Source organism: Oncorhynchus nerka, linkage group LG26 (genome assembly GCF_034236695.1).
Source record: "Oncorhynchus nerka isolate Pitt River linkage group LG26, Oner_Uvic_2.0, whole genome shotgun sequence".
NCBI lineage: Eukaryota > Metazoa > Chordata > Actinopteri > Salmoniformes > Salmonidae > Oncorhynchus > Oncorhynchus nerka.
This window is the reverse complement of record NC_088421.1, coordinates 7,188,773-7,202,202: the sequence shown is the minus strand read 5'-3', so window position 1 is coordinate 7,202,202 and position 13,430 is coordinate 7,188,773. Positions and strand designations below refer to the sequence as shown.

The 13,430-nt window shown below is 44.6% G+C and overlaps 1 protein-coding gene across 1 annotated transcript; it reads left to right on the top strand.

Annotated features, from left to right (window-relative positions):
- The first annotated feature begins 5,577 nt into the window (after positions 1-5,577).
- Positions 5,578-6,826, top strand: LOC115109858 (heat shock protein Hsp-16.1/Hsp-16.11-like). The gene has a single exon (XM_029635104.2). The coding sequence runs from the start codon at positions 5,711-5,713 to the stop codon at positions 6,431-6,433; it is 723 nt and encodes a 240-aa protein (XP_029490964.1). The 5' UTR covers positions 5,578-5,710; the 3' UTR covers positions 6,434-6,826.
- Positions 6,827-13,430: the final 6,604 nt, after the last annotated feature.

Here is a 13,430-nt window from a genome sequence, read left to right as displayed (position 1 = left end):
AGCTATACTATAATTGCAAGCGGTAACAAGGTCAAGAAAAGCTATTCATTATTTACTTGTTATTTACAGTAAATGATGCCTTCCGTTTATATGACAGAATGCTTTTCCTAGGACACTATACTGGAATTTTGCAAAGGCATGTGTAAAACACTTATACCTGCCCCCACTCCCTCAAGCACACTACACACACACGAACACACACACACACGCACACACACACACACACACACACACACACCCACACACAGGGACACACACTCACTAAGGCACATCTGTACATGTTCTTGTAGATACAGGTCCATTAGTTGAGTGGTGCCTGTCCAGCACCCTAACAATATGTGTGATGGCTGGCAACGCCCCCCCCCCTCTCCCTTCAATTGGCAACAGCTGCTGTCTACTACAGATGGTACAAGTCATCCGTCTATGAGAAAATATTAGGGGCATTAACTACACCCCCTGTAGACACACACACACACACAGAGATACTGAGGCCTCCACTATATGTCTGTAGTAGAGGGAGGGTTAATGACTCTACCTCTGCCCTGCCAGGGAAGGGCCTGCCTGGGAGGGAAGCTGGCCAGCGCAGGTCTGGGGCGTGTGGATGTGACCTCTCTTTCTTTCTTCTTGTGTCTGTGTCAGTGATGAGAGAGCAGGGGCAAAGCCCAGTGAGTCATAGGAAGGTTTGGTGTGTGGGTGTGTCTGTGTGTGTGTGTGTGTGTGTGTGTGTGTGTGTGTGTGTGTGTGTGTGTGTGTGTGTGTGTGTGTGTGTGTGTGTGTGTGTGTGTGTGTGTGTGTGTGTGTGTTCGCTCGCTCCTGCACATATGCGTGTGACATAGCGGGAGAGCGATAGAGTGCCTTTGCATGCGTGCAATCATTTCTAATCACGGAAATGAGAGATGCCGAAGTTAAATCTTTCACTGTATCTTCTGTATGACCTATGGTATACACAGAGATCATAGGTCCAGACTAGAATAGCAGATTACAGTGTTTTACAATTGCTAGGACCCAATTTCTCAATACTTAGGCCACTTTTTCGAATCTCTTCACACAGTTCTCCTAACCAACTTTCAGCTTGGCACAGCAGTTCATTTCACATCCAAAATGCATTAAAACTATCAAAAGACTTCATACATATCTCAAATCAACTCATTCTTCCACAACACGAGCAAAGGTTGTCACCCAACAAGCACACTTTGTCACTCATAAAACAATGACCTAAAAAACGCCAACAACGGGTAGCATGACACAATGTTTTCTTCAGTAACATTTCTTTACAAAAGCAAGAATGACACCTCTCTACTGTTTAGAATTCACTGCAATATATATTACAGGGATGAATTAGAGAGATGCAATATGCTTCAATATGTTTTATGTCCTTTTTTTGGCTTTGAGTGATTCCAAAACACAAGAATTTGTATCTACACCAACTACCTATACAGATACCGTAGCAATGCTAGTCAATCCTATCTTCTGGATTTGGCCACAGGTTCTTATCCACATCACATCTTATGTTGTCTTGGGCAATGTCAGCCACTTCTCTATCTCTGGCTGGGTCCATGTTTACATTACAGTACAGCATTATTCCTAAGATGTCCCCTTTTGTATAGATGGTAATGAAATTGAAAGACTAACACCTGGGTAGGTGTTCAGCTACAATGGGAATCAGCTGTGGTTGGTCGAATTGTTTTGATAGTAGTTCCTTTTTTAGATGTGGAATATATTTCAATAGGGTATGCCTGTAGAAATGTCTTGTCTTATTCAAGTTTGTGTTATGTTAGGTTTTATACTTAAGTTTTGAAAGGAGTATGCAAACATGTGCAAATTAACCTGTAAGGTACATAGAGTTTTGGTGGTGGTTGTGTCTGAGTGAGAAAATAATTCATGAAATATGAAAGATGTAGTCATTGAATGCATTTTGTGCCAAAGCAAGGAAAAAGTATTCACAGTTTAGCCCACATAGACTGTTGTTGTGCTCACTGTGTGAAGAGTTTTGATGTTACATAAGTACTGAGAAATTGGTCCTAGCAATTGTAAAAAAAAAAACTTAAAAAAAAAACTGTAAGTTGTAGTCAGAAGAAGTTGAACCGTGTACCCCAGTGGGTCAGGTCAGGTGTGGTTGAGACAGACGAGACAAGGCGAGGCTGAGAGTAGGTTGCCACAGAGTTGCGGTAGCAGCCTTCTCCCATCAACTCACTTCCTCTCGCTGCCAAGCTTCTCACGTCATGGCGGTTGATCACTTTCAGTATCTGTGACACAGGCTGCCTGTCTGTGTCTCACACACTCCTATGCGTCCTCTGTGTCCTCCGATTCCTCTGTGTCCCCTGTGTCCTCTGTGTCCTCCGATTCCTCTGTGTCCTCTGTGCATGATAGATTTTCTTATTTCGCTGTATCATTACTCCTCGTGTTTCTCTTTTCTGTGTTTGTTCTCCTCCTCTTTTTCCTGTTAAGTTATCTTGTCTGTGTGCCATTCATATACACTCTCCAAACAGCGTTTCAATCTAATCCAACACTGCAAGCCTATAGGAGTCCAATAAAACATCCATACATCATTTGGACTTCTGCTTATGTTAAGACTTACTTAAGACCAGGCAAGATATAAACTGCATTAAGGGCCAGTTGTTTTTTTAGGGGGGTTCTCTCTCTCTCTCTCTCTCATGGCTTTCTGGGAGAGAGAGCTGTCAGGTTAATAGATGTCCTTTCCCCCGTCTGTGATGCGAGAGGCCCAGAAAGCCCCTCCCTGCTGGAGACTCACTGCTGCTAAAAGCACCGTTTTTGTGTTTCGAAGGGGAAAGTGGTTGGGAGGAGGGTGTGTGTGTGTGTGTTGAAGGGGGGGGGCTTGTTTGAGTGTGTTTGTGGGGGGGTTACTTGCGTGCGTGTGCATGTGTTTGTGTGCGTGCGAGTGTGGCATGCAACACATTCCATTGTCCTGTTCCCCTCTGTGTCTTGGATTGTTTTCATTAGTCCTAACAGTCATGTAGTAGGAACACTAAATACATACAGTATACGCCTCATGACTTTGCTCTCCATGCCAGTGAACCTGTGGCTACGTATCTGGTGTATCGGAGAGTCTACAAACTTAATCAACAGTGCCACCCACCAGCCAATAAGTGTCCTGCAGCTGCAAGGAAGTTGCTTTCATTTAGTAAAATGGCTCAGGGCTGACCTCTAGTGTTCTTATTGAAGTCACCACACAGATGCTCTCAAATCAAAAGACGCGCTTTCATCTCTATTTGGTCATGTGGTTCCACATACTCTGAGTGTACAAAACATTTGGAACACCTTCCCCCCCTTTTTTCCGCCAGAACAGCCTCAATAAGTCAGGGCATCGACTCTACAGGGTGTCGAAGGCGTTCCACAGGGATGCTGGTCCATGCTGACTCCAATGCTTCCCACAGTTGAGTCAAGTTGGCTGTATGTCCTTTGGGTGGTGGATCATTCTTGATACAAGTGGGAAACTGTTGAAAAAACCCAGCAACTTTGCAGTTATTGACACACTCAAACTTGTGCACCTGGCATCTACTTCCATACCCCATTCAAAGGCACTTAAATATTCGGTCTTGCCCATTCACCCTTTGAATGGCACACATACACAATCCATTTTTCAATTGTCTCGTAACTTTAAGGGATCATAGCTCTCGCCTGGATTCACCTGGTCATTCTATGTCCTTATGCTTTGTACACTCAGTGTATATTTCAAGCCCCAACTCTGAGGCTTTGTCATCACCTAGTGGATAAAGATAGCACAGATAAAGTGGGGCATTGGTATGCGGGTATTTACTGCCTACCAAAAAGCGCCAAGTGTCTTTTTATGGCCTAGCGCAATGGCACCTTATCAACTTATCACCAAGACCTTGTTTAGCCGAATCAGGAAGTGCTGGGCTGAGACAAAAGCCTGCACACACTGTGGCCCTTCAGAACCAGCAGTTAATAACACTGTGTTGAGCAGCACTTCTATATGCAATAACTACAGTAAAACCAAGGCAGTCTCCTTGAAGAAATCACTTAAGTGATATTGCTGAATTGGGGAATGATGCAATTTGACCTATTTTAACTACCATCATTGATCGACCAGCATCCAATCAGCATCCAATCAATATCCCGGGCAGCATTTGTGGGTCTTCAGCTTACAGTATAAATGCTAGAAGTGTAAGGGGTTGTAATATGACTCTTCCTGAGTTCCTCAGCTATAAATACTCTCTCCTCTCCTCTCCTCGCTATAACTATGACTGAGTGTCTCTAGGCCCCATCAATCTCCTGACTCCATCGCAGGGAGGATTGTGGGTGACACGCTGACATATGGCCCAGCTCCCAGCAGGCACTGGGAGACACCTGCCACATGCCGCTAAAGAATGGAGCAGACTCAGTTCTTTATGGCTTCTGTCTGTGGGTACACACACACACACACACGGATGGAAGCACAGACACACACACGGGTGGCCATGAGGGCACACACGCACATACACACAAATCCGCCACACACAATTTCTAAGGGTGTGAAGTTGCGCTGAGGGTTGAGGTGAATTTGTATGAAGCTGTTCGACTTCGTATAGAATCACTATATGTGATCCTTAAATAGCTCCAATTGGAGCGAATTACTGTGGGTTTTTTTGTGACTGTGAATGGTAGCAACATTAGAGTGTACAAATAAATCATTCTAGGTTTTAGAGTGTAGCCTGTTTCTGACTGTGAATGGTAATAACATTTGCTGAGGGTGATCTTCTTAGAATGGCAGGTCCCAAAGTGTCTGAAGGCTGAAAAGTACATGCTGTAAATGTAAATTTAAAAAAGCAGCGCTCATCAATTTACTTTTATACGCCCCTGTCATGTTGCTATACTCATGGTGTCAGCATTTACACTACCAGGAAGTTGTCTAAAATAGACCTCACTCAGTCTGCGCTAATGTACCAACGATATTCAAACGGACTAACTTCCTCCGACTTCTGTTAGTCAGCGATGCATCACGCATGTCTCTCCTCTGCTTACAGACATACCGGGTACATGGTGCATTAGCTCATTGAACCCATCCTGAACTGTGAGGATAGCCCCCTAGTACATGGCCACAACACTTGGCTCCTAAAGGAGAGTTGTGGGTTCACGTCAGCTAACCCCGGGGGTGTCCGGCCATCTGTAGCCTCCACTTCCAGTATGTCACCCCAACCTATCCAGCACCCCCAAATAGACAGGGGTGGGGCTCCAAACACGTGTATGACACACCAGGGACAAAATCAGCCCGTTGATCTCATCCAACAGCCGTGACTCAGGATAGAGGGTGGAGGGTGGTAAGGCGACCCTCAGCTGTGGCACGACCAACCCGACGGCTGTGACTAATGGACCAATGACAAACACAGAGGGGGAAACAGAAGCGCCTGCCCGTAAAAACACGTAAACAGGACATGGCCATAAGCTCAGTTTAGCCCACCGACTCGTCGCAGGGAATTCTTGCCCCATACCACTTACTGCCCCCTTCCCCCGTCCTTCTTTACTGAGCTCATGGGTTGTAAATAGGGCAACAAGAGGGAGGGCCATAGGAAAAGGGGGAGGGCCATAGGAAAAGGGGGAGTATATAAGCCTGAGAGGTGCTGCCACAAGTTCAGAAACACTCACTGGGAGTAGCTTGCCGACCAAGAGATCCTCACAGAAAGAGATCCAAGGGACTCACACTCTTCTTCTTCTAAACAGACCGGAAAGGAAAACAGAAAAAAATAACAACATGACTCAGTCCGCCGCCCCAGCAATCGAGAGCATCTTTGGAAACGACCCTTTCTTCAGTCAGGAGAGGATGGTCTTCCCCCCCATGCGCCACCAGGCCCTATCCGGCATCCAAGAGGACTTCTTCCAGAGGAGGTCCAACCTGGCCAGTGATCTCCTCAAAGAGCTCCGCGATGGGCTCCCCAGTATGTACCAGCTGCACGAGAGGGCCCACCTCCAAATGGGCTCCCCATTCCTGGAGAGGAGGAGCACAGGAGTTCCAGCAGGAGCTCTGAGCCAGGGCCTCAGCATGGAGGTGGCTGAGACAGGGCGGAGCCATAGCCCCCTGGCCCTGAGCCTAAATGCCCAGGGCTTCAACCCAGAAGACATCACAGTCAAGCTGGACGGACGGAGGCTAGCCGTGGTGGCCATGAAACAGGCCAAAGCAGAAGAGGCTAAATCCACCTCCTCTGCCATCTCTTCCTGCTCCTTTTCCTCCTCCTCGTCCCAACAGAAAGGCTTTGTTCAGAAAATTGACCTGCCTGCTCACCTAGACCTGACAGCCTTGACCTGCTCTCTGGGAGAAGATGGACAGCTGAGAATCGAAGCCCCCACTGCCGCCCCCCAGCTGGAAGCCCCTACAGCAGAGCAGGAGGTCCCCCTCCGCTTCAGAACCTCCCTGGACGTACCCATAGCCAAGGGCAACACGGAAGAGTCCATAACAGTGAAGACCTCAAAACCTTGAATTATATTTTATGAATCATTTAATTGTATTATCAATCCAGTGGATTACATTGTGGGGAATTGTTTATAATATGCCTATTTGAATAAACACGATTTAATAAAGACAATCTGATATTGGAATGATGGTTGCTAGAATTGTGGTGTGTGTGTGGGTGAAGTTTTAAAGTAGATAACTAGAAATAAGTGGTGGATCCTGTCATTACTGGCATACTATACATTTCAAACAGTCATGTGAACTAAATACTTTTACAGTCCGAAAACACATGTAATCTTGCACTCCGCAACTCAAAACATACAATACCGTTCAAAAGTTTGGGGTCACTTAGAAATGTCCTTGTTTTTGAAAGAAAACCACATTTTTTGTCCATTAAAATAACATCAAATTGATCAGAAATACAGTGTAGACATTGTTAATGTTGTAAATGAATACTGTAGTTGGAAACGGCAGATTTTTAATGGAATATCTACATAGGCGTACAGAGGCCCATTATCAGCAACCATCACTCCTGTGTTCCAATGGCACGTTGTGTTAGCTAATCCAAGTTTTCCATTTTAAAAGGCTGATTGATCATTAGAAATCTGCCATTTTGAACGGTAGTGTATTTCTCTCACTGACATCAGGATTGGGAGACAGAAAACATGACAAAGACATTGTTGCATGTCACATTGGTTGCATTGTGTGTTCTCTTCATCTGTATTGAAATCAGGGGCGTAGGCATGGGTGGGCTTGGTGGACACAGGCTCTAAATGGTACCTGTATGGTGCTATAATGTACCCTTTCCTAAGGTTCTAAAAATAACCATTAATACAAGGTTCTATATAGCACCAATAAATCGTTCCGCTATGGCTACAACCCTTTTTGGGGCTATATACAACACTTTTTCTGGTTCTTTATAGAACCTTTATGGAGAAAGGTTCTATAAAGAACCTTCCTCAATCTCAAAGGTTCTTTGTAGATTATTTTGAAGAAGCATACAGGGTTTGTTATTCGGGTCAGCCATATGATCTTGTTAAAATTCCTTACTGTTGTGTTAATTGACCAGTTGAATCAAGTGGGCTAGCCCTGCAACGGCTGGGGATCCCTGAGACAATTGAGAACCACTGATTTAGTCAACTGTTCCCAATTGACACAAGGCCGTGTGAGTCTTTCACAAAACACCTGTCACTGGCCATAGTCATATATAACACATATATAACACAAGAGACTAGATCAACTGGAATGAAACTCTCACTTGCACAAAAAGAGCTGTTAGCAAACAACGCCCCAAAATATTTGAAAAAGACGCCACCCCGACATTTGAATAATTACTAAAAAAGCAAAGAACCCTTTTGTGAACTGCAAAGAACCATTTGAAGTTCTTTGAGAACCAAAGGGTTCTTTGAGTCATTCTCGTTCCACATAGAACCATCAACCTTCCGAAAGAACCCTCGAGGAACCCTCCATTTTTTACTGTGTACCCTAAACAAACGCTACCTCTTCAATGTCAGATGATGGCGCCAGTACCCTTATAATAAGAAATGTTCCATTACAGCTGCTGTCCCCGTAATTCAATCAATCATACTCTTCCAAACACTCTATTATTCTGTTGAAGCAATGGCTTGCTTCCTATTTTCTGTTGAATAAATGATTTGCCTCATTTGATTTGATCGTATCAGTTCTTATAGGCCCTGCGTACTGTTCACTGGTAAAGACCATTACAAGTCTGTGTAGATCCATGTTAACCTCTTGTCATGGTAAAAAACAAAGGGCGCACTGAGCAGGAACACAAACTGTAATTTGATCTATGCAGTGTAAGAGACCTCTTCCTCCTCGTTAGTTTCATGTGACTTTCATGGAAGAAATCTTTTATTTCTTACATTTTTATTGAACCTTTATTTATCCAGGTTAGTTTCGTTGAGATAGAATGTATTTTTCAAAAGAGACCTGGTCCAAATCTGGGTAATCTAGCTATATTTGCGTACGCCACAATGAATTTGCATAAAACAACAATTCAATTCTCTCTTGGCGAACACCACAACTCACTCTTTGCTTATGCCACAATTCACAAGACACACTGAACCTCCTGGCTCAGACTTATATCAGCCTGGTTATTACTGGTTGTGTAATGTGAACTACAAGAGAGCAGGGAGTCGAGTCGGGAAAGTCGCAGCGTGTTAAAGTCAAGCACTAATCACGGACACGTCCTACACAGCCACCGAAACACATTTTCTCTCAACTAAAACTCACGGGCTACTTTTCAATCACCTCTAGAAGCCCTTCTCGAATCCCTTTAAGGCTGATGACGAAGAAACTCCCAGAGACAAAGGGGGTCAGAGAGGCTGAGACGCCAAACTGAAAGCAGCATCTTTAGTCTCTACACTTGGGGGGAAACTCGACACCAGGGAAAGGAGAAGAAGAAAGAGCTTTAAATGCTACCATTACACACAACTCCCTGAAGGGGCCTAAATTAGTATCTGTAAAGGTTCCTCTGACATTTGCTACCTGAGGGGACACCATTTGTTGTCGCGCCATAATGGGGACAAAACACAGCAGTTAATATTTGATGAGTACGGCCTTGGGCAACAGGATAGACTCTAGGAAGAGAAGAAGAAAGGAAACCACTTAAATCTTTAGCTTTATTTAAATGTCACCGAAATCAAATATTTATATTATGAGAGTTAGCTGACCCTTTCCAATCTGTTAAGGCTCCAATCCAATTTAGAACAGGCAAATTGTTACAGGTGAAAGAGGTGGTGTGTTCAGAGAAACATACACGAGTCAAGTTGCACTATTCAGTTAACAGGGATCTGTTTTTCTGTTTTTCACAAATTAATAGCGTTCATTGATTTTCGTTCATTGATTTTTAAAGGGTTCGCTGTCAATCCAAGTAGATACTCATCACTTGGAGGGAGGAACCAGAAATCTTAGGGATCCTGTTTCTCCACCTGAAAATATTGCTCATTGTACGACAACCTAAACCTTTAGAGACACAGTCCACAGCCTGCCTGGCAGCTTGTATCATCTGGAAGAATATGTGGACAGCTTCATGTGTTGCTCGAAACTAGTGTCTGACTGGTATCGATGTTCAGCCCTGATGAGGTACAGAGAGAGCTGCTGCCAAATCATCACAATCTGAGACATCCCTTTTACAGGTGTAGGACATTTAAAAGGGGATACTTTCTGTTGACATCTCTCTGCATCATCAGTATCTTCCAGAATTGAATTGGATTCTAACATTTAGAGGGTTCTGCTCTATCATTTGTCTTGATCTTCCAGAAATCCTCTCATCTCCCCCAGGTGGGGTACCTCATTTGGAGAGCGCGATGGGAAAACATTATTGCCACCATCAGCTATTGCAGACCTCTGTAATATTAGATCATGTTGCTATTGGGCATTTATGAGCCGGTGGTATGACAAGGTCTGGAGCGCAGCTCCCCCGGAGTTCCTGGATGTCATAGAGACGACAGCATGAAATGTGGTCCGCTGCATCAAAACCAATGAGCTTCGCCATGGCGACGAATATTAACTGGTAATAAAGATGGATTCCAGTGGCGTCTCGGAATGGCCAGGGCCGAGGCAGGGGGTCGAAGGCTGATTTGATTTGTCACGCCATCTAGCCGATACAGGGGCGAGAGCAAGCAAGCGTTTAGCCGGGTCGCCAGTCCCTTACCTGGAGCTCACGGCACATTAGTGATGTTGGGAATAGCTCAGCCGCAGGTTGTAGACACTGTGGCGTACTAAACTGAGCAGACAGATATGCGTGTGTTCCCGTGGGATTATGAGGCTGAAGCATGTGACTCACGGGTTTAAAAAAGATTTCCGCTTTGACACATCTTGAAATACACATGGGGCCGGTGGCTATTAGTGGTACGTAAGATAATAAATAACTATAAGCAGGTACTCTTACACAAATCATAAAAAGGACAAACTAAGGAGGCAGATATGTAAAAAAAATATATATACAGTGTATATACAGTTGAAGTCGGAAGTTTACATACACTTAGGATGGAGTCATTAAAACTCGTTTTTCAACCACTCCACAAATTTCTTCTAAACAAACTATAGTTTTGGCAAGTCGGTTAGGACATCTACTTTGTGCATGACACAAGTAATTTTTCCAACAATTGTTTACAGACAGATTATTTCACTTATCATTCACTGTATCACAATTCCAGTGGGTCAGAAGTTTACACTAAGTTGACTGTGTCTTTAAACAGCTTGGAAAATTCCAGAAAATTATGTCATGGCTTTAGAAGCTTCTGATGGGCTAATTGACATCATTTGAGTCAATTGGAGGTGTACCTGTGGATGTATTTCAAGGCCTGCCTCAAACTCAGTGCCTCTTTGCTTGACATCATGGTAAAATCAAAAGAAATCAGCCAAGACCTCAGAAAACAATTGTAGACCTCCACAAGTCTGGTTCATCCTTGGGAGCAATTTCCAAACGCCTGAAGGTACCACTTTCATCTGTACAAACAATAGTACGCAAGATTAAACACCATGTGTCTCGACTTCCGCCGAAGTCGGCCCCTCTCCTTGTTCAGGCGGAGTTCAGTGGTCGACGTCACCGGATTTCTAGCCATCGCTGCTCCATTTTTCATTTATCCATTTGTTTTGTCTTGTTCCCTGCACACGTGGTTTTCATTCCCCAATCACACTACATATATTTATTCCTCTGTTCCCCCTCATGTCTTTGTGTTAGATTGTTTTGTGTTACGTGTCTATGTTGACGCACTTTACTTGTAGGCGTTTATTCTGTGTTTAATTTCACAAGGTATGTTATTGTGTTTGTACAATATTATTGTGACTGCGTATTTGCACTTTTGCATTGGCTAGAGGTTTCGACGCAGTGGCGTCCGTCTGTTGGTTTCTCCTGCTGAAATAAAGTGTGCGCCTGTTCACAACTCTCTGCTCTCCTGCACCTGACTCCGCTCCCAGTACGCACGCCATTTACAGAATCTCACACCAACCATGGAGTCAGCAGGAGCAGGTACCCCGGTCAGAGGAGTCAAGGAGCGCGTCCGGGAACACTCGGCAATGCTGCATTATCTCGGTGCCATGATTAATCGCATTGTCCAGACCATGGACCGGGGTCATTGTTCATTTGGAAGACCCATTTACGACCAAGCTTTAACTTCCTGACGGATGTCTTGAGATGTTGCTTCAATGTATCCAGATCATTTTCCTCCCTCATGAAGCCATCTATTTTGTGAAGTGCACCAGTCTCTCGTGCAGCAAACCACCCCCACAACATGATTTTTTTTATTTTTGTTGTTGTTGTGTGATTTGGATTAATCCCCTCTACCACACGGAACCCCACTAATCTACTGACCGAACGCAAGAGGTGGCAAATAACAGACCTCCATCCTATGCTAGCTTGCTACCGATGGCCTGGCTAGCTGTCTAAATCGCTGTGACCCCCAACCAACCTCTCCACTCACCGGACCCTTTTGATCACTCGACTAAGCATGCCTCTCCTTAATGTCAATATGCCTTGTCCATTGCTGTTCTGGTTAGTGTTTATTGGCTTATTTCACTGTATAGCCTCTAGTCCTGCTCACTATACCTTATCCAACCTATTAGTTCCACCACCCACACATGCAATGACATCTCCTGGTTTCAATGATGTTTCTAGAGACAATATCTCTCTCTTCATCACTCAATACCTAGGTTTACCTCCACTGTATTCACATCCTACCATACCTTTGTCTGTACATTATACCTTGATGCTATTTTATCGCCCCCAGAAACCTCCTTTTACTCTCTGTTCCAGACGTTCTAGACGACCAATTCTGATTGCTTTTAGCCGCACCCTTATTCTACTCCTCCTCTGTTCCTCTGGCGATATAGAGGTGAATCCAGGCCCTGCAGTGCCTAGCTCCACTCCTCCATCCCGTCAGTAGAGGATGCCTGGATATTTTTTTTAAATGCCTTCCTAACCATCTTAAATAAACATGCCCCATTCAAGAAATTTAGAACCAGGAACAGATATAGCCCTTGGTTCTCCCCAGACCTGACTGCCCTTAACCAACACAAAAACATCCTATGGCGTTCTGCATTAGCATCGAACAGCCCCCGTGATATGCAGCTGTTCAGGGAAGCTAGAAACCATTATACACAGGCAGTTAGAAAAGCCAAGGCTAGCTTTTTCAAGCAGAAATTTGCTTCCTGCAACACTAACTCAAAAAAGTTCTGGGACACTGTAAAGTCCATGGAGAATAAGAACACCTCCTCCCAGCTGCCCACTGCACTGATGATAGGAAACACTGTCACCACTGATAAATCCACCATAATTGAGAATTTCAATAAGCATTTTTCTACGGCTGGCCATGCTTTCCACCTGGCTCCTCCTACCCCGGTCAACAGCACTGCACCCCCCACAGCAACTTGCCCAAGCCTTCCCCATTTCTCCTTCTCCCAAATCCGTTCAGCTGATGTTCTGAAAGAGCTGCAAAATCTGGACACCTACAAATCAGCCGGGCTAGACAATCTGACCCTTTCTTTCTAAAATTATCTGCCGAAATTGTTGCCACCCCTATTACTAGCCTGTTCAACCTCTCTTTCGTGTCATCTGAGATTCCCAAAGATTGGAAAGCAGCTGCGGTCATCCCCCTCTTCAAAGGGGGGGACACTCTTGACCCAAACTGCTACAGACCTATATCTATCCTACCATGCCTTTCTAAGGTCTTCCGAAAGCCAAGTCAACAAACAGATTACCGACCATTTCGAATCTCACCATACCTTCTCTGTTATGCAATCTGGTTTCAGAGCTGGTCATGGGTGCACCTCAGCCACGCTCAAGGTCCTAAACGATATCTTAACCGCCATCGATAAGAAACATTACTGTGCAGCCGTATTCATTGATCTGGCCAAGGCTTTCGACTCTGTCAATCACCACATCCTCATCGGCAGACTCGACAGCCTTGGTTTCTCAAATGATTTCCTCGCCTGGTTCACCAACTACTTCTCTGATAGAGTTCAGTGTGTCAAATCGGAGAGTCTGCTGTCCGGACCTCTG

Excerpts from the sequence above, each read along its gene's own strand:
- LOC115109858 (XM_029635104.2), top strand. The coding sequence starts at position 5,711 with ATGACTCAGTCCGCCGCCCCAGCAATCGAGAGCATCTTTGGAAACGAC.